The sequence below is a fragment of the Macrosteles quadrilineatus genome, unplaced genomic scaffold (assembly GCF_028750875.1).
Source record: "Macrosteles quadrilineatus isolate MER2022 unplaced genomic scaffold, UCM_ALF_1.0 Scaffold_6__1_contigs__length_79288215, whole genome shotgun sequence".
Lineage (NCBI taxonomy): Eukaryota > Metazoa > Arthropoda > Insecta > Hemiptera > Cicadellidae > Macrosteles > Macrosteles quadrilineatus.
Window position 1 is genome coordinate 63,042,543 of NW_026542599.1, and position 19,964 is coordinate 63,062,506.

The 19,964-nt window shown below is 36.7% G+C and overlaps 1 protein-coding gene across 1 annotated transcript in view; it reads left to right on the forward strand.

Moving 5' to 3' along the window:
* The window catches only part of LOC128997568 (dynein axonemal heavy chain 8-like), a 65,232-nt gene extending 50,319 nt beyond the window's left edge, over positions 1-14,913 (forward strand). The window contains exons 44-59 of the mRNA XM_054423207.1: positions 276-491; positions 1,166-1,307; positions 1,503-1,579; positions 2,390-2,626; positions 3,246-3,380; positions 4,147-5,550; positions 6,324-6,510; positions 7,111-7,232; positions 8,118-8,257; positions 8,899-9,138; positions 10,004-10,174; positions 10,679-10,820; positions 11,368-11,557; positions 13,010-13,131; positions 13,654-13,815; positions 14,658-14,913. Coding sequence (XP_054279182.1) covers positions 276-491; positions 1,166-1,307; positions 1,503-1,579; positions 2,390-2,626; positions 3,246-3,380; positions 4,147-5,550; positions 6,324-6,510; positions 7,111-7,232; positions 8,118-8,257; positions 8,899-9,138; positions 10,004-10,174; positions 10,679-10,820; positions 11,368-11,557; positions 13,010-13,131; positions 13,654-13,815; positions 14,658-14,783 — 3,813 coding nt within the window. The 3' untranslated portion in view covers positions 14,784-14,913. The remainder of the gene's footprint in view (positions 1-275; positions 492-1,165; positions 1,308-1,502; positions 1,580-2,389; positions 2,627-3,245; positions 3,381-4,146; positions 5,551-6,323; positions 6,511-7,110; positions 7,233-8,117; positions 8,258-8,898; positions 9,139-10,003; positions 10,175-10,678; positions 10,821-11,367; positions 11,558-13,009; positions 13,132-13,653; positions 13,816-14,657) is intronic.
* Positions 14,914-19,964: the final 5,051 nt, after the last annotated feature.

Below are 19,964 nucleotides of genomic sequence, written 5' to 3' on the forward strand. Positions count from 1 at the left end.
AGACTAATCATTTCTACGCTGAGTAATCATGACTGGCTGGGTAGCTGAGTGGTTATAGTGCTCGCCTTGTAATCAAAAGGTTGCTGGTTTGATCCTGAGAAAAGTCAGCAGCTTTTTGACATTTTTAAAGTTAACCTAGCCCTCCATTATTGAGATTTTAATAAATGGTTTTGGTTAAAGAAACATCTATTCCAAAGTCCAGTATTTTAATTTTTTATTAAAATACACCTAGCTGGGTCACCATAGCAAACTGGCAATAACACTCTTTTTTCCAGGTAATGGCGGACACTCGGTTTCTGTCGAACCTTCAGAACTTTCCGAAGGACAAGATCACTGGCGAAATGGTTGACTTGATGTTGCCCTACTTGGACAATCCTCTCTACACGTACGATAATGCCAAAGTGGCTTGTGGCAATGTAGCTGGTCTACTGCAGTGGACCACTGCCATGAAGTCCTTCTACAATGTCAACAAAGATGTTCTGCCTCTCAAGGTACATACGACTAGAAACTTGTATCAATATTGCAAAGAATCTTTAAAGTTTTATCAATTAACTGCATTAGTATGTGCCCTGTTGTAAGTCTACATGTATACTGTGGTTAGTCCTTGTGGTTGTGTTGAGGGATCGTTGTGGATATTTTCTACCACAATTGACGATAAAACAAGTTTTCACATAGTTTCCAGACCTGGAGAAAGTACCTAAAAACTAAAACAAACAATATTAGTACAAAACCCAGCCAAAGCCTGAATGTCAGAAGAGCATAAAAATATGGAAATGGAACACAATGTTACACAAATAGGAAAGTATTGGCACAATTGGCATGTCTAGTGGTTCAAGTAAAACTGAGGTAACGAGTCTGTTCAGCAAATGGCAAAAGTTATGGTGACAGAAATGTAATTGGCGGACTCCTAAAGTCCTGAATCAAACAACAGGAGCATTTTACATTTTACTGATGCATCTGATGTGCCTTCCTACAAAGTTAATATTATGTGTAAATTTAATTTTGGAAAGGTATTTTGATATTATACCCTTCAACAAATTTTTTACAACTCGGATGTAAAATGTTTGCAATAATCCCTCAAGTAACATTAACTTAGCATCAGCAAACATTAAAAATTAATGTAATTGGATCAAAATTTTGCTATACAAACTGTATTTTGTTTCAGGCAAACCTTGCAATACAACAAAACAGGTTCAACATTGCGTCCAAAGAGTTGGCAGAAGCTGAGAAAATGCTTGCGGCCAAAGAAACTGAACTTTCAGCAGCACAAAAACTGTTTGACACTGCCATGGCCTCAAAACAGGTTGGTTATTGTTTGTACACAACATTAATTTGCTAAAGGTGCTTTATAATTACTGAAATAACTGTGCTCGTTGAACAGATTGATGATTCTGGCTGTATGAGTCTACTCTGTTGGAAAACTATTATTTTGTTAGTGTTTCAATTAATTTTAGTGCAAAACAGTGCCCCTATCTAAGTTTGTTGAATTTGTTGATAGGAAGTGTTGGATGTTGCCAATAAAGTCAAGTCAAAAATGGATGCAGCTTCTGCGTTGATCAACGGTTTGTCAGGAGAACAGGTGAGTTCGCTAAATAATACTGAATCTAATCATTTAAAATGAATTAGGTACACACTTGCAGCAACAACACTAAATTTTATACCGGTACTTTAAAATGAATTAATTATTAAGGTATTCTGATTGCCAACAAGTTAATAGATACTTGACAAAATGTTATCTTCCAAATAAGTTAATTAATTAACATTTTGGTAGATACAGTTACAAAACCTTTAAAAACACTAGTCTTGAAACCCTGAGAAACTTGATTTTAAACAAGGTAATTTACTCTGTGAAGAAGTCTTACATTACAAGAAAATCAATGATGTTTTATTTTATTGTGTAGCCTACCTATCCATTCCTGGGCTCTTAATTTTTTCAGTTAAGATAGATAAAGCTGAACTCTCTATGAAAAATCTCAGTCAACCACTTGGCTTTCCCTAAAATCATTATTTTTAATATTTTGAAATATAAAAAAATAATAAATAAATAAATAAAGACACAAGCATGTTTTTTTTTAACCAAATAAATGGCTGATTCAGTCAAGATCTGTTTAATTTAAATAATTTTTTGTACGACAGCACCGGGTCTATATTATATTCATTCACTTTACTTCAAAATATACTGTTGCATTTGCATTTACCCAAAGGAATCTGCGTTAATCTTTAAGGCGTGACTTTGTAGACTTACTAAATGAAATGAAATGAAATGAAAAATCATTTATTTACACAGGCAAAGTTAATAAATCAGCACTGTGATTTGATTAGCATAAAAATATCTTGACATATCCTAGATTGACCCCAAAAATTAATCTGTAATGCATGAATGCCGCAGGTGAGGTGGACGGAGCAGTCGCAGATGTTCAAGGCGGAGACTGATCGTCTAGTAGGAGATGTCGTGTTACTCACCGGCTTCCTATCATACACTGGTCCGTTCAACCAGGAGTTCCGCACATTGCTGAACACTACCTGGTACAATCAACTGGTCAGTCGCAGCATACCTGTGACCCCCAACCTGAATCTGACTGAGAACCTAGTGGACACTCCGACTATCGGGGAATGGAACCTACAGGTACATCGACCAGTCTAGCTGTTTAAACTGAAAATCAATGTCTTTCATGTCTCAACAGGATTCCCTCAGTTCTGTGGGTCGTTGTTGCTGATGTTGATTTTGTATTTAGCTTAATTCATTTTTACAGCAGAGCCACAGACGTTTGTAGTTTTTTTGCCCCACTTTCATTTGTGGGGTTCTAGCCCATAACTTTTTTTACACATTAGGCCCCGTCCTAGCTGGGCGACAAGAGTGACAGATACAAACACATGGTAGGTAAAGGGAGTGTCCTAGCTGAGCAGCAAGAGCGGCATCACGATTGTCGGTCACGCTACAAACGCTTTGAGATACAAACATGTTTGTATTTGGTAGCACTACATCGGTGATGCGACACCTTGTCGCAGTTGTCGCGCAGCTCAGTGTGGACACACATTTTTGTCAGTAAAAGCAGCGACCGTTGGTCGCGTCGGTCGCATTGCTCTTGCCCTCCAGCTAGGATGGGCAAAAACTTGATGAGCTATAAATCAAGTAACTGTTCAACTATCAACTAGTCCAAATAGGCAATAAGTTGACTACTCCACTAGCTGTATAACTACCCAATGCAAAAATAAATTGATGACTAACAGTCTACTAACTTCAGGGGCTACCGAGTGATGAGCTGTCTATACAAAACGGCATCATTGTGACCAAAGCAGCCAGGTTCCCTCTGCTCATAGATCCCCAGAGTCAAGGCATCGCGTGGATCAAAAATAAGGAGAAGGAGAACAACTTGCAGGTTAGAATTTCTTTGATGAATTCTCAGTGAAGTATAGTGAACATTATGTAAATACTTTCGGATGTATTATTGACCTTTAAACTCTTTACATAGCTCTAAGACTGCATTGCGGTCAGTACTTTAGTAGCCAGCAGCAGGAGCAGCTACTACAGTACTATAGTAGACGATAGCCTGTAAATTATTTAGAAAATATAACAGATGGCTGAAATCAATAGAATTGGAATCAACTAGATCGATTCTCAGTTCTGTTTCAATGGCAAGAATCTGTAGAGTTGAGAATCGAATCAACATGGCATGATGCCATCCCCATAAACCCCATGAATAATAATATCATATTATTTGTATAGTTTATTTTGGAAGACCAGTGTTGTTAATAAATTAGAGTGTTGTGTTCATTTTTTTTATTTTATCTTTGTAATATTGTTTTTTGTAAGGAAATTATCTGAAGTCTGATTTAACTTTGTCTGTTGGGGTTGTTACCAACGAACAATAACCTGTACTTCACTAACCATGAAATAGCCCTTGAACTATTTCTAGGTTGAACTAGGATGATGAATTAATTTCAGGATCAACCTTTGAATTTGTTGGCGAGCACTTAAGCCACTCGACTTTTAACACAAATGATATGACTTGGTTTCTTAGATTTTGTGCATGGTGTAGTTTTTCTTTTTAATCCTTGCTTGAAACAAATTGGATTGACGTTTTAGGTCCAGATAAATGATTCTCATATTTAAAAGCTCAAATTTGATTATTTACTTCTTTTTAGGTGACATCCCTAAATCACAAATATTTCCGCAACCATATTGAAGATTGTCTGTCTCTCGGACGACCTATGCTTATTGAGGACGTCCTTGAAGAATTAGACCCTGCTCTTGACAATGTGCTAGAGAAAAACTACATCAAAGTAGGAACTGCTCTAAAAGTCAAAGTGGGTGACAAGGAAATGGATGTTAATAAAGATTTCCGGCTCTACATCACTACTAAGCTAGCAAACCCCGCGTACTCCCCAGAGATATCTGCAAGAACCAACATAATTGACTTTACTGTCACAATGAAAGGCTTGGAGGACCAGCTGTTGGGTCGGGTGATTTTAACAGAGAAGAAAGAACTGGAGTTTGAAAGGACCTCGTTGATTCAGGACGTTACAGCTAACAAACGGAAGATGAAGGAATTAGAGACTAATCTTCTGTACAAGTTGACGACAGTGCAAGGATCCCTAGTGGATGATGAGAGTGTGATAGCAGTATTGAACGTAACTCAGACAACGGCTGCATCAGTCCGTGAGAAGCTGAAGATTGCCGCAGCAACAGAAGCTAAAATCAACACAGCTCGAGAGGAATTCAGACCTGTAGCTACTCGTGGAAGCATCCTTTACTTTCTCATTGTAGACATGTCCATGGTAAACTGCATGTACCAAACGTCTCTAGTCCAGTTTCTAGAGAGGTTTGACATTTCGATGGCGAAGTCCGAGAAAAGTTTGGTCGCTCAGAAGCGAATTAATTTCATAATAGACTACCTCACTTATGAAGTGTTCAAATACAAGTGCCGAGGGTTGTACGAAAGTCACAAGTACATGTTCACACTGTTGCTCACTATGAAAGTGGACTTGCAGAGAAAAGCTATAACGCACGAAGAGTTTCAGAACTTTATCAAAGGAGGTTCTGCACTGGACTTGAATGCTTGTCCGGCCAAACCGTGTAAATGGATAACGGATTCTGTTTGGCTCAATTTGGTCCAGCTGTCAACCCTGCCACATTTCAAGTTTATCTTGAATCAAGTACCTCAGAGTGAAAAGTATTGGAAGGTTTGGTTTGACAAGCCTGCACCGGAAGAGGAACCCATGCCCGATGGGTATGAAGCTTTGGACCCGTTCAGAAGACTGCTCATGGTGAGAGCCTGGTGCCAAGATAGAACTCTGGCACAGTCTAAGAAATATGTCGCCTCGAGTATGGACACTCGGTACACAGAGCCTGTGATCCTCAACATTGACGTGCTGTGGTCAGAGTCGAGACCTTTGACTCCGATGATTGGGCTACTCAGCATGGGCTCAGACCCCACACCACTGATAGAGAGCGCTGCTAAACGTCACGAGTTTGAGTGCAAATCTATCTCCATGGGACAAGGACAGGAGGTGCACGCGAGGAAGTTGGTCGCCAACTTTAAGGAAAATGTAAGTTGAAATGTTTTAATGTTTAAAGGATAGGCTTGTGATTATTTAAATTTTTAAGTGAATGAATAAACAACTCTTTAGTGGGAAATGAGTCAAAAATAAAATTTAAACTACTGTTTCTGACAACCTGATACAGAGCTATCTACTGATCACCTAATCAGGCTTTTGTGTCACTCCAACAACTAACTTGAATGCTCTCAAAATTGAATTCTCCCGTATTAGATTGAGGATTATATTGATATGAGTTTAATTTTACGCAATTCAATACAGTGGTAAAACCAATACTGTTGATTTATTTAAACAACAACATTGGTTAACACGTGAAACCAAATTTAGTCAGATACCTATACTAGAGTGTAGATCATTTATAGTTGACATTTCCTCTGCTTTTTGTTACAGCTACTTTATTATATTCTATAGAAACTTTAGAATATTGTATACACTTGATGGGTATGTTCCCGGACTTAAGTGTGACAGATAGGCATTCTGCATATCCACAAAGATTTGAAGGGCTTGGACCGCTTTCCCTTGAAAGTACTTGGTGTTATCTATTACAATATATCACTATCATTGATAGTTTGCCTGTTTACCCTGGACTTACAATTCCAATATCAAATGTCTAATCAAGTTCAAAAATGTTCCAATAGTTTACAATGGAAGATTCAATTTTATCAAACACAAAACTATATTGCCAGCATAAGATTTATGTAGTCTATAACATTTAGTTGTTTTGTTACTAGAGTGATGTTTGTAGTACTTGTCTCGTTTGCCAGGGTGGCTGGGTATTGCTGCAGAACTGTCATCTGGGCATTGACTACATGAGTGAGCTGTTCATGTTACTGGCCGAGGCAGACAATGTCCACCCAGATTTCCGGGTGTGGATAACCACAGAGCCTCACTTGAGGTTCCCCATATCTCTACTGCAGATATCGATCAAATTCACCAATGAACCGCCTCAAGGTAATCAATCTCCAACAACCAATCAATCTTTAACTGCAAATCTGATAGTTAATGATTGCTCTGCGATAGCTCTTCCTGGTGAATTGCTCAGCCTTAATAGTATGAACAAAGCAGGACTTTAAAGGATTTAGCTTTGTAAAATATAGATTTTTGTGTTTCGTTTTAGATTGGATTTAAATACTTTAGCCAGGTTTATTTATAGGATGCCCATTGATCTAAGGCATTGTTGTTGTTGTACACATTACAAGTACGTTTTATGATTTAATGCATATTTGGGGGAGACAATAAATGTCTCTCCATCTTCAGACAACAAATACTTTAGCTATCAATATTTGTAATTTAACAAAATTTTTCTTTGATGTTTTCGTTTTCGTTTTTGTTTCTGTGTATTTGTGTTTGTATATATGTTTGTGAGGACCTTTCAAACGGAAAAACAAGATCACAGTACTTCAGGTATTTAAAAATCATATTTGAATTTGATCATACATGCACCTATGATTGATCATTAACATGATAGAGTTATGCTCAGTTTTGGAACTTGGAACAACTGTACATAGAGTACTTTGTAGTGGTGCAGAGAACAAGATGGCTAATTTGCAGGTATCAGAGCCGGCCTGTTGCGGACGTACGGCAACATGAGTCAGGATCTCTTGGACTACAGTGGAGCTCAACAGTATCTGCCCATGATATACGCTCTGTCCTTCCTACACACAGTGGTGCAGGTAAACTGAATATTGTACAGACATTCAAACACATTGTAGCCAGTTGTAGGATAACGCCCTTGCAGTGTTTTGTTAACATTGTTTTAACTGAAATGCCTCAACGCAATGAACGCATCCCTCTGAAGCAAGTGATAACCAGTAAATGAATTTGACCACTTCATTAGGAGATTTTAAATACTTTGAGTACTTGCAAATACAGAATTTGAAACACTAAGTTCAGGAAACATAACAAACCAAATAAACAGCAACTTTTCATAAAACCTTTCTTTACAAAATGAAAAGCTCTTGGTAAAAACAAATAAACGGTATCAGCAATATGACACATACTTCCTCTTAATAGTGTGTCAACAACATTTATCATGAATAAGATGTCGGAGTAACTATCATATATTATGATTTTAAAAATTTAGATTAGAGTTGGACCATAAAACCCTACATTTCAATCAAAACATTGAACAGGCAGTTTTTATGAAAATAATTTTTTTCTTCTTTTTAATGGGTTTTTATGAAAAATCACCATTAAAAACTAAAATGGAAAACATTCCTGAAGTAATGGACCCACATATCAAAATGTTGTCAAAATCAGACGTCAGGTGTGGTCTGTTGCACTTTACACATCCACAGACATCATTTCGAAAACAACTTTTTAGAGTTCAGGGAGGACCAAAACCAAAACCAATACATCCATCCAAAACTTGAACTCAAAATTTTGTATCATTATCATACAATACTTTCTCCGTATAGGGGGAGAAAGTAAAACAATTGCAGCAAAAACTTTTGGTAACACCCAAAATATCAACAACTTGTTATACTGTCACCATAATATAAATTCACAATTTTATCAGATATTTGTTTTCATTGTCATAAAAAATGTTTGGATGACAGGAAAGACGCAAATTTGGACCGCTCGGATGGAACATACCGTACGAGTTCAACTACTCGGACTGGTACGCTTCAACATTGTTTATACAGAATCACTTGGATGACATCGACCCCAAGATTGGAATAAGTTGGAATACTGTCAGGTGGGGAAAAATAATAGTTTATGATAAAAATAATATCCATCTCTCTTTCAATAATACTAATACGAAACAAGAAGTTTCTGGCTTCAGACCATAGTACCTCCTGCTTGGTCTGAGAGGGGACTCAAGGAACGAAGATACAACTGTTAGTTTTATAATACCCCTCTGGAACTGTCATGTTCCACTTAAAACAGTAGTCAGGTTCTTTTGAAAAAAATTAAAACTCACATTGAAAAAACTCAATACAACAGTGGACAAGCATTAAATAGCTGGTAAATCATTTTCTTCAGTAGGTTGAGGGTTTTACCTCGATAGTAAGTTTTATTTGATTATTGCCAATGAGAGACTTGCTATTAACGTTTTAAGTAATTGATAAAACCTCGTTATTGTTTTAGAATATATTGCAAAATGAGAATTTCATTTAATTAATAATACAAACTATTCAGGTCCGAATAGGCAGGTTTCAATGTAATACTATATCCTTGATAGCGCTTAAAATTGAAAACTAACAAAAACTAAACAAATCCTGATTATTTCCTAAACTTATAACAGTAAGTTGGGGTGGTCTTTTGTGTTGGAGCTATTGAGATTGGAAGTTACCAAATATGTTACTTAATAAGTTACCGTAACTTTGTATGTTACAGATACATGTTGGGAGAGGTGCAGTACGGAGGAAGAGTGACGGATGACTATGACAAGAGACTGCTCAACACATTCACCAAAGTGTGGTTCTCAGAGGCAATGTTTGCAGAAGACTACCGCTTCAACACTGGCTACGGAATATTGGTGTATAGGAATCTGAATGAGTATTTGGAAGCTATCGATAACATGAGTCCAACTGATCCCCCTCAAGCTTACGGGCTTCACCCCAATGCGGACATAACGTGAGTTATATTTGTAGAAAATGTATCTAGTTATCCAAATATGTGTTGGAATGCAGTAGCAAGTCTAAATTAAAATCCTCCACAAACCTTCATGTCCTGCATTACATAACAAAATATCCACTTGTACCTGTATATGCAAGCGTAATAAAACAACCACAGGCGAAGACTGTACTTGGAAGTTTACATTTGGTAGGCACCCCTAGGACTAGAAGACAAAATAGGAGAGAGACCTGGAACTAATATGTAAGGGTGTTTGGTTTGCCAACATCATTGTATTGGTGAGGTTCATTGTTAGGTCTGGTTGTTGGCATCGGGTGTCATTGGCAATTGTCGGAATCAATCAGCAGACATCTCTATAAAGTTCTGTGCCAAAAAATCCTGCCCACATATTTGGAAGTTTTTAATCCGGAATATTTGGGTCAACCCTTAATGTTTATTGTTTATTCTCACGCAGGTTCAATTGATTTTCCTTGTAACACTCATGAAGTAAGTCAAGGTACATTTAACGTACTTCTATATCTTAATGGTTTATTTTGTGAAGGTAGATGTATATTGATATTCTGACTTTATGATTTCAACTTTGGTTAAGTGAAAAATAGTAAAGAGTGTAAGTTATAAGTAGGGGACAAACCGTTTCAAGGTTTCTGATGGTTTAGGACTGCTAGTACTGTATTACCAAATATTTTGGAATGTAAGGCCAAAGCCAGACGTGGAGATTGGAGCTCTTTGTCCTGATCGGTGAACGTATAGTATGTAGTCTACCCCTCAACCCTAAGTGGGCAGACAGATAAACAAATAAGTTATTAAAACCAACTATGCCTCTTCATTGATAAATGATTATTCTAATTTGTATTTCTACCCCCAGGTACCAGAGCAACACCACCACAGCACTGTTGGACACCATCATGTCTATACAGCCGAAGGAGTCGGGTGGAGCAGAGGGGGGAGAGTCTAGAGAGAGTGTTGTGACTAGGCTGGCACAAGAGATGCTCAGTAAGCTGCCCAAGGACTATGACCCGTTTGAGGTCAAAGAAAGGTTAGGAGGAATGAAAAACTGTCACACAATGATTGCTGTACGATTAATGTATTTGCTGAGGGTTTTATTGGAGACTGTACCAATATTTAATGACTACTTAGTTTCCTTCATGTGGTCCAGTAGACCCTCATTACTTCGGACCTTATTATTACTCACTTTGTGGCTCCAAACAGCCATTTGAAGCAGTTTATAAAACATCCACACAAGGCCAGGAATGTGCTGCTGTAACCAAACAGTAAAGCACAAATCATGAAATTAATTCTAGAATAATATAAACAACATTTTTCGTGGACACTAGACAGACAGTGTCACCGAAAATGAACAAGACACAAAAAACGAGCTTCAAAATTTACAATGGGATGGGAAGTCTACTACTTGTGTTGGTTAGTCTATGGTAGTATTTTGCACTAAGAAAATATAACTATACAAGTTAAATAAGATTCAATTTAACACTTGTGATATTAGTTAAACAATTTGGATTTCATTAAACGATACTGGTTTCAGACTAAAGAAAATGGACGCTCTTAATTCTCTGAATATATTTTTGCGACAAGAAATTGATTGGATGCAGAAAGTTATTACCGTGGTGAGAAAAACTCTGAAAGAACTGCTGCTGGCAATTGAAGGCACTATAATCATGAATGAGGTAAGGGAAAAATCAAAATCTTACATGGAATATATTGTTTCAACGTTTAGAGTTTGACTACTTCAAACGTGCCGTTGGTTTGTAGGGTTGGTGGTAGTGTCCTAGTCTAGACAGTATTACACTTTATTTCGTTTTGCCTACTTACAGCTCTGTACAAATTAATTTAGTTGAGCCCACTGTTTTGTTTGACTTTAAATGAAACAAAAGGTTTGTTCTTAAATTTACACATTGGCATGAAATGAAAAAGTTTTTATTTGAGGGATGAAGTTAGGACTCGCAAGTTTTATCTAACACTTAACCTCTCCACCATTTAACCACATGAATGAATCAATTTTTAGAATATCTGGGTCTCACTTAATTCTGCATTCCATATTTTTCCACTTCAGTATATTTGATCCCGGGAAACCACAAAATGGCTGTCAATGGTACAAAATCCCGCCAAGAAGTGCTACCTTCAGATATTCATTATAGCTCAGTGGCGTGAATCATTTTAAAATAAATAAAATTCAAACAAATGTAATTACATAACATACAATGTTTGCCGCAGCAACTGCGAAACGCTCTGGACAGTATTTACGACGCTAGAGTGCCCGACAGCTGGAAGCGTGACTCCTGGGCCTCGTCAACGTTAGGCTTCTGGTACACAGAGCTACAGGAACGCAACACTCAGTTCTCCAACTGGGTGTTTGTCAAACGTCCTCCACAGTTCTGGATGACTGGCTTCTTCAACCCCCAAGGTGAAAAGTTAGACAATGGTTCGATTCATCATTGACTTTTAGATAAGTAGACATCCCATGTGTACGAATCAGCTGTACCCAATCATTGGCGGAATAGAACAGATGTGTGCACATACAAAGTGCATTACTGTGAACATTCTTTGTTTCTTTTTTTTCATACTACAATTGTCAATACAGCCTAACAAATGAGAGTTTAAAATGTCGTTTCAGTTTGGCTTGGCCACCATCAGTACTGTCAGTGGCACAATTCAACAATATTCATTTTCATTTAGAAATTAAATGGTTTTGTTACAGCTAATAATTGGGATGTCTACTTCGACAGTCACCAATTTTATAGATGGTGCCGTATGATACTTAATTTGAAGGTGGTATTTGTTGTTTTTATGGAGGGAAGGGTTGAGGTTATGGTTAGTTAATTATTTAACTTAACAAGACAAGAGTAGAATGCTATTTGGTCCTGCTATATGACCTATTATAAGAAAGTAGATAGATTATACATTTCTCCCGTTACATAAGCTCCTGGAATTTAAATTGCACACATCACCATGCTAAAATAAATAAAAAAAAAAAAAAAAACTAAAACGTTATCAAACAGTAGTTCAACACTCAAGTATGCTAGGGATTGTATTTTTTAATATAATATTTTGAAGTTTACTTCAGTTTTGTAGCTTTCCATAAAAGTTTGACTTTTGCCCCAGTGTTAAAAAGTGGCAGTAAAAAAATTATACTGCAAATGCACTTTGCTTGAGTGAAATTCTATTTTTATCACTTATTTCTATTGGCTGACTGGTCGTGTGCGGTAGAATAAATTTATTTTCATTTTGATATAATGTTTGTTAAATTTGAGAAAGGGCCGTGTATCCCTGACTTTCGGTTTTGAAATTAAATAGTACCTGCCGTAACTAACAAGAAGGTTATAGCGACATGAGTAGAAAGACTTGAGGGCAAGGTAGTGATGGTAGTTTTTTGCAGGGTTCCTGACGGCCATGAGACAAGAGGTAGCCAGGGCACACAAAGGTTGGCCTCTGGACTCTGTCACTTTACATGTGTAGAAAGACTTGAGGGCAAGGTAGTGATGGTAGTTTTTTGCAGGGTTCCTGACGGCCATGAGACAAGAGGTAGCCAGGGCACACAAAGGTTGGCCTCTGGACTCTGTCACTTTACATGTGTAGAAAGACTTGAGGGCAAGGTAGTGATGGTAGTTTTTTGCAGGGTTCCTGACGGCCATGAGACAAGAGGTAGCCAGGGCACACAAAGGTTGGCCTCTGGACTCTGTCACTTTACATGTGTAGAAAGACTTGAGGGCAAGGTAGTGATGGTAGTTTTTTGCAGGGTTCCTGACGGCCATGAGACAAGAGGTAGCCAGGGCACACAAAGGTTGGCCTCTGGACTCTGTCACTTTACATGTGTAGAAAGACTTGAGGGCAAGGTAGTGATGGTAGTTTTTTGCAGGGTTCCTGACGGCCATGAGACAAGAGGTAGCCAGGGCACACAAGGGGTGGCCTCTGGACTCTGTCACTTTACACAACGAAGTGACAAAGTACAGCAAAGAGGAGATCAGGCAGCCTCCACCAGTGAGTGTACAATGAACCAGCTGTAGCCAACTGTTTTAGAATGTGCTGGAATAAAAAAAACTATGTCTTCCCCCGTAGTTTTTGTTACTGAGATAGTAGATATGATATAAAAGATGCATAGTGTACAAGTTGTTCTTTCAGTTGGCGTGTTTGACAAATCAGTAATTTACGTCAACGTCAGTGGCTTAACTTTTTGTTGATGTTTTGGTCTGAAACTGGTAACAACTTTAACAACGGAACGGATTGTCTATTCTATCCGTAGTCAAAGGCTAAAAGAAATTTAGGAGCAGGTAAACGTAAAACCTGTGTGGAATTAGCTTGATAATCCTGAAGATCCAATAATACTACATTGATAAACCACTTCCTTTCCTCTTTTCATTATGATTGAGATAAATAAAAGTGGTTAGAAAATACAAATAGTCATTTCTCTTTAATTTGCTCTTCATTATGTGCACTCACTAAATTGTTAAGGACTAAAGGAATGATTACTAAATTTGCATTGATTGACTTGATATGCTACAGGAAGGAGTGTATGTATACGGACTGTACTTGGATGGAGCTGGGTGGGATAAGAAGAACAATCGACTGACAGAGTCTTCGCCGAAGGTCCTGTCAGTGATGATGCCTGTGGTGCATCTGTTTGCCATCAACAGCACTGCTCCCAAGGACCCTAAACTGTATCAGGTAAACTATTGTTGTTCGATGAAACCAAGCAATTGATTTTTTTGTGTCTATCACGATGGCATTTTAAATTATGGAATCAGCAATAGATTATGAGGGAAAGCAGTTCAAACCTATGACATTTTTGGAGTATGCCGGAGTCCAAGTCGCTAACCACTAGGCTAGCAACAAACCCTGTATAACCATGAAATATGAGTTCTGGTGTTTGTAAAGTTTTACATTTTTGCTAACTTGCCTGTTAGCTAGTGCAGTATGAATTCTTGCTCAGCCTAACTATGGCAACATTGAGACATCATGAATAGTTAAGACATTAATTGCACAACAGCATAAGCAGGACCGCTTGATAAATGGACCGGTGAGCCCGGCCTCAGGGGCTTAGGTTAGTTGGAGGCTCAAGTATTGGAAAAATTCCTCCACAAGGTAAGTGGAGAGGGGCGCAATCATCTCTCAAGCCTATAGCGCATCACATGCAAACCACAGGCCTGAGAATATAAGTGGCTTTCAGCAAACTTTGTAAGAAGTGGGCTTTGTTTCCAGTTTACAACTATGAGGTTAGATGCAGCTCCAGGAGCTTAAAGTTGGGACAACCACTTGACTGAGGGGCTGAAATTCAGACAATACGAGTTACAAAGGGAACAAAGCCTTTTACAAGCATTACAGAAGGAGTAAACTTGTCTACACAACCAGAAGTATTGCTATCTTAAATTGAACATCATAATTTTCAGCAAATAGTTTTTTCCAGATTGCAAACATTAGACACAGTACATTTTGCCACAGATATTATTCACATGGTTAGAAACTGGTGAATTATAGTATGTTATGTTTTATGTTTTTTCTCTTTGCAGTGTCCTGTGTATAAAAAACCAAACCGCACTGACCTGACGTTCATCACTCCTCTTTGGCTTCAGTGCAAGTTCACACCTGAACATTGGATATTGAGAGGCGTGGCTCTACTGTGTGACATCAAATAAATGATACGTCTAAAAATGTAAATCAAATAAATGTAACGTCAACATAACACATTTGAAATATGTTTGACTAAATGAGATTAATCTATCTACTTAGTACTTAGCATTCGATCTTTTGTCGTAAATTAAATTGTCCGTCTTGAACCTTATAATAAACTATTGAATGTTATAGTAAAAAGTTGTTTAAACAAGTATTAGTTCATTTATTTAATTTTTTGTATTGAAATTCGCTACAGTAGAACCCCTCATATCCGGCCTTGGTTTGACCGGTCCTCTGTTTATCCGGCCCCTTCCAGGAAGCCAATATCAAAATTTTTTTCTCACACCTTACAGACGTTTAGATACAAGCACTAGTCTTTGTGACTGCTCAAGTCATAAAATAAATTGTTCTCATTATTTATCTGTTTGTTTATACATTTATTTGCTGAGTTGAGCTAGTAGGCCTAACCTCTGATCAGTTGGCTGATTATTTCCAAAGTGGATTTAGTACAGTACAGTACGAGTACATTAATTTTTGTATTTCACAAAATGGTTAAGAATGTTGAGTAGAAATGCAAGTACCATTTAAGTCCTAATGATCTTTAAGTACAATTTATTGTCATTTTAACCTCCATTTAATATGTTTTGTTACCTGGAATCATAATATTTGTACATTCATTACTTACAGTAATGACTTTAACCTACAAATATTTTTTTTTCCTTTTTACAGACATGTTTGTTTTTCTAAAAATGATCCCAGAACACAATTAAATGATACTTTTGATTGCATATATTGATTACCTATTATTATTAGGTATGAATTGTCATTTTCATAGTAGGTTGGTTTATCCGGCCAAATCGTTATCCGGCCAGGGGCTTGGTCCCGTGGTGGCCGGATATGAGGGGTTCTACTGTAGTTGCAAAGTAACTAGGTGGCGTTCGCAGAGGCATCCACAAAATTGAGCGGAGTCATCAAGGTTTTATATTATATTGTTTTGGTCATACTGCAGTAATACCAGTCGTTTTTAATGCATATGTTAAGGGTCTAAAGTAGCAATTTTACTTTAGGAAGTAAAAAAAGTTTAGGAAGTAACTCCTGGTTAGGAAGTAAAAGGTGAGGACTGCTCGCCTTTACTACTTCCTTTGCCACTTCCTACGCCGCAGACCTGTTTCCCTCCCTTTCCGTAGCATTTTATGATTGCAGATACCTCAATCTAATCGTCATAAACAGTTCCCACACTCCGGACAGCTTGCCTTGACTACTTCCTTCATTACTTCCTACGTCGTGGAAACGTGTCTTTAGAAACGTGGAACCATCTTCACCCAGTCACTTATGATCAGTTTTTTTATCACCACATAGCTTATAGTTTTTGTGTTCAGATTTGCTTAAGCAAATGTGTATCTAATCCTAATCGATTCCACTTTTGTTAATATAATAATAATACTAGCTTAGTGGTTAGCATCTCGGACTTTGGTGCAGGAGGGACTGGTTAAATTCCCAGTTTCATCCACAAAACTTTAATGGGTTTGGACTGCTTTCCCTTAAAAGCGTTTAATCTAACTTTGACTTAATTTAAAGCCAGTGGAGTATGAAAAAAGGAATCAAACTTGTAGTTGTCAGTTCACGAAACAATATAAACAATAGTTGTTTTACTCTGACAGACGGCAGTAAAATGTTTTTTCACTCCACTATAATGTTTTTAGCGGTTTTACAAACGTTTATTGGAGGCCGGAACCTACTGCTGCCCATGCCAGGTGTCATCGACATTTTGGGGCCCAGCAGGTTTTTACATCCCTAGGGCCAAAAATCTGCTGTTTGCTTATTTTCTTAAAAAAATAATGCATATTACAGTAAATACACATGCAGTATCCATAGCATTGCAATAGACTTGTTTTATTGTCGCCACTGCCTAGCAAGGATTTATTATTATTTTTGCTGATACCTCAAATTATTTCTTCACACAACCTTAAGTTGTAGTTGTGTTGACTGTTAGTGTGCATTATTATTGTGGTGAATAGGTGAATAGTAGTAGGCTAAAAGAGTATAGTGTGGTGAAAAATAGCGTTCGTACCATGGACCGAAATGGTTTTGCTGGCTCGAGATAGTTTTTAAATTTGAGACGAAGTCGAGACCCTAGGTACGAAATATACTATCGTATGTTTGGTGCTTATTTTTAACAATTACAAAACGATGTTTACTGTTATAAGTGATGGTGATATCAGCTTTGAGTTTGGGTTCAAAAGAAGACATCATTTACATAAACCAATTGTAGTAAGTTTTTTTACTCTAATAAAACATACTTAAATGAGTTCAGAGAGCTGTTATAGAAACCCTATTTCCTATGAATAGAAAATTTATACTAGGGGCCACGAGATCCTGTAGTTGGTGGCAACCATTAACAAGACTGGACTAGCGCAACGTTGCAACATCGCCCGTTCACTAATTTTTTACGCTAATAAAATTATACCAAACAGAAATTTCAAATCAGCTGGTATTATTAGATTTGGCAACAGCACACGATCCTCCTTCGAAGTCACGTGGTAAATAGGCTCCTCCCTCAACTGCAGACTCTCGTGGACTGTACTGTAAATTTTCTTAAATAATTTAAACTTACAAGAACAATTAAATTAATGGTTTTTTATTGTAACAAAACAGATGTTGTCCCAGATTTAATAGACATACTTTGTGAAAAATTCTGCATGAAAAAATGTATTTTAGTCTATCAGCATATCTTTTTTCACTAAGTGTTTTTTCTCGTCAGATTTCTTCTCCTTCAATATGTGCGTGATTTCTTTTTTCACCAAATGTTTTTTCTCATCTGATTTCCTCTCCTTCAACATGTGCATCATAGCATTGTAGTGTCGGACCATTCTGAAGTCAAAGTTTGAAGTTTTGCTCTTACACTTTGTCCCTGTGATTCCATTCTTTCCCAGACTGTACGCAGGCTTGTCCCCAGTACGGAGGACAAACAAACCTTTAGCACTGAAACAAGTTTGGTTATCTGATCTTAAATTGTTTTTCGTCATGCAGCAGCAAAAACAGCCGTTTTTGTTTTTAATACATACTTTGCGGATCTAAAGTAGCTCTTTTACTTCCTAGGGAGTAAAAAGCCTTTTTAGTCCCTAGAAAGTAAAAGTCAGCTGTTATAAACTCAGTTAGTGGTAAACTTTGATTGTAGGCAATCGCATGTATCGAAATTATGTATCGATTGATTTCATTTCATATAGCTTATTGCTGCAGTTTGACATATTGAGAGTATAATGTACACTACATAATCTTAATAGAGGAAACGAATGAATCACTTACTATAGGTCGGCCCCTTAGAAAGCGACCTCCTCCAGCATTGGTTTAGCATTAGCGCGCAGGTCGTTTTCTAAGCGGCCAAACTATAACGCGGCTGCTTATTTGCATTAGCAAAATTGAAAACCAGTTAGAAGTTGTTTTGAGGGTTTATGTTTACATAAGAAGTATTTTTGTTTTCTAACTTAGTTTGTTAAACAATGTTGCAATATGACAAAAAAAAAGAACATCACACAGGCAAAAGTGTCTTTCAACTCTCGCTTTGGATTGAAAAGGCCACTTTACGTCCTAGTGATTAAATATACTATTTTGTAAACATGTGATTGGGTATTTTTTTGGTAATCTGTGAAAAACACACCAGTATTTTGAATAGAGTAACTGATAGCAAGAAACCTCATAATAATTTGGTACTTCTCTGTGTAGGATATTTAACTGGTGAGAAACAACAAACAACACAATTTTTTTTGTAAATAAATAAACTGTAAAACATATTTAAGTGTTATTTGGTTTCATATTGCTATTATTAAAGTCATTCATGTACCAAGGTTACAAAAAATAAACTAAATCAAACAAAAAATGTTGAAATATATTTCCAATTCAACAGAGAAAAATGCCATTTTGAGCACTTAACAGAGTATTTAATGTAACAGACAATGAAACATGCAGTGATATCAAATCCTCTAAGCTTATAAAGAGGAATTCCATTCCATCTGAGTGACTTTTACAAAATTTGGGATGTGTAGTATTGGTTGTTTTCAAATTAGTGTATTTTATAATAAGAGTAGAAAGTGAGTCATTATAAATTGAGTACTTTAAATTTGTTCTTGGTACACAAAACACTTTCACTTGTGTTTTCAACGTTTACTTTTTGGTTCGCTATACTACAAAAACTAATTATTTTAACATTTAAAATAGGCATGGCCATTATCATTATTACAGTTAGGAACATTTAAAAACTAATAGCATTTTTTGGGTTATGCCTTTGTTATGCCTTCTATTAATAGTTCAAATTTGCATTTATTGTACAGTTTTGGTTGTTGCAAATTGAAACAGTTGATGAAACCATAACAAATGTTTGTTTGTTTATGTCGGCAAATCAAAAAAAGTTAGTAAGCATTATTAAACATTCTTTTTGTGTAGTAAGCTATGTAAAGATGAATATTCCCACGTGATAAACGTATAAAAAAAAACAGGTCATTTCACAGTAGTGTAGCGAAATAGTATATTTCATAACAAAGAGTAGAATGTGAGTCATTACATATTTGAGACCATGTTTGAAATGCAAGATTTATCAAGCACTTTAAATGGTCGAGAACATGTAAAGACAAACTTACCTATTATGTTTTGAATGTTACTTTTCGCTACACTACAAAGTCAAATTATTTTAAAATTTTAAATAGACATTGGAATATTTATTGATTACAGTTAGGAACATTTAAAAACTATAGGTCGGTCGCTTAGAAAGCGGTTGGTTGGTCTAGCATTGGTTAGCATGCCCAGGTCGCTTTCTAAAGCGGCTGACCTATAATAGCATCTTTTAGCCTATGCCTTATATTTATAGTTCAAATTTTCATCAATTGTACAGTTTTCATTATTGCAAATTGAAACAATTGATGAAACCATAACAAATGTTTGTTTGTTTAGGTCGGTAAAATTCAAAAAAAGATAGTAATCATTCTTCTTGTGTAGTAAACAAAGTAATGATGAATTATAGCAGGAGATAAATAAATATATAATGAAAAAAGGTGATTTCACAGTAGTGCAGCGAAAATTGTATTTAATTAAGTGCCAGGATGATTATTAACGGGAAGTTAACAGATTTATAGCATGCATTGTTTGTTTAATCCACCTGGGTTTGTACAAAGTATTATTGATAATGAAATCATAGGTTTATTTGTGGTACA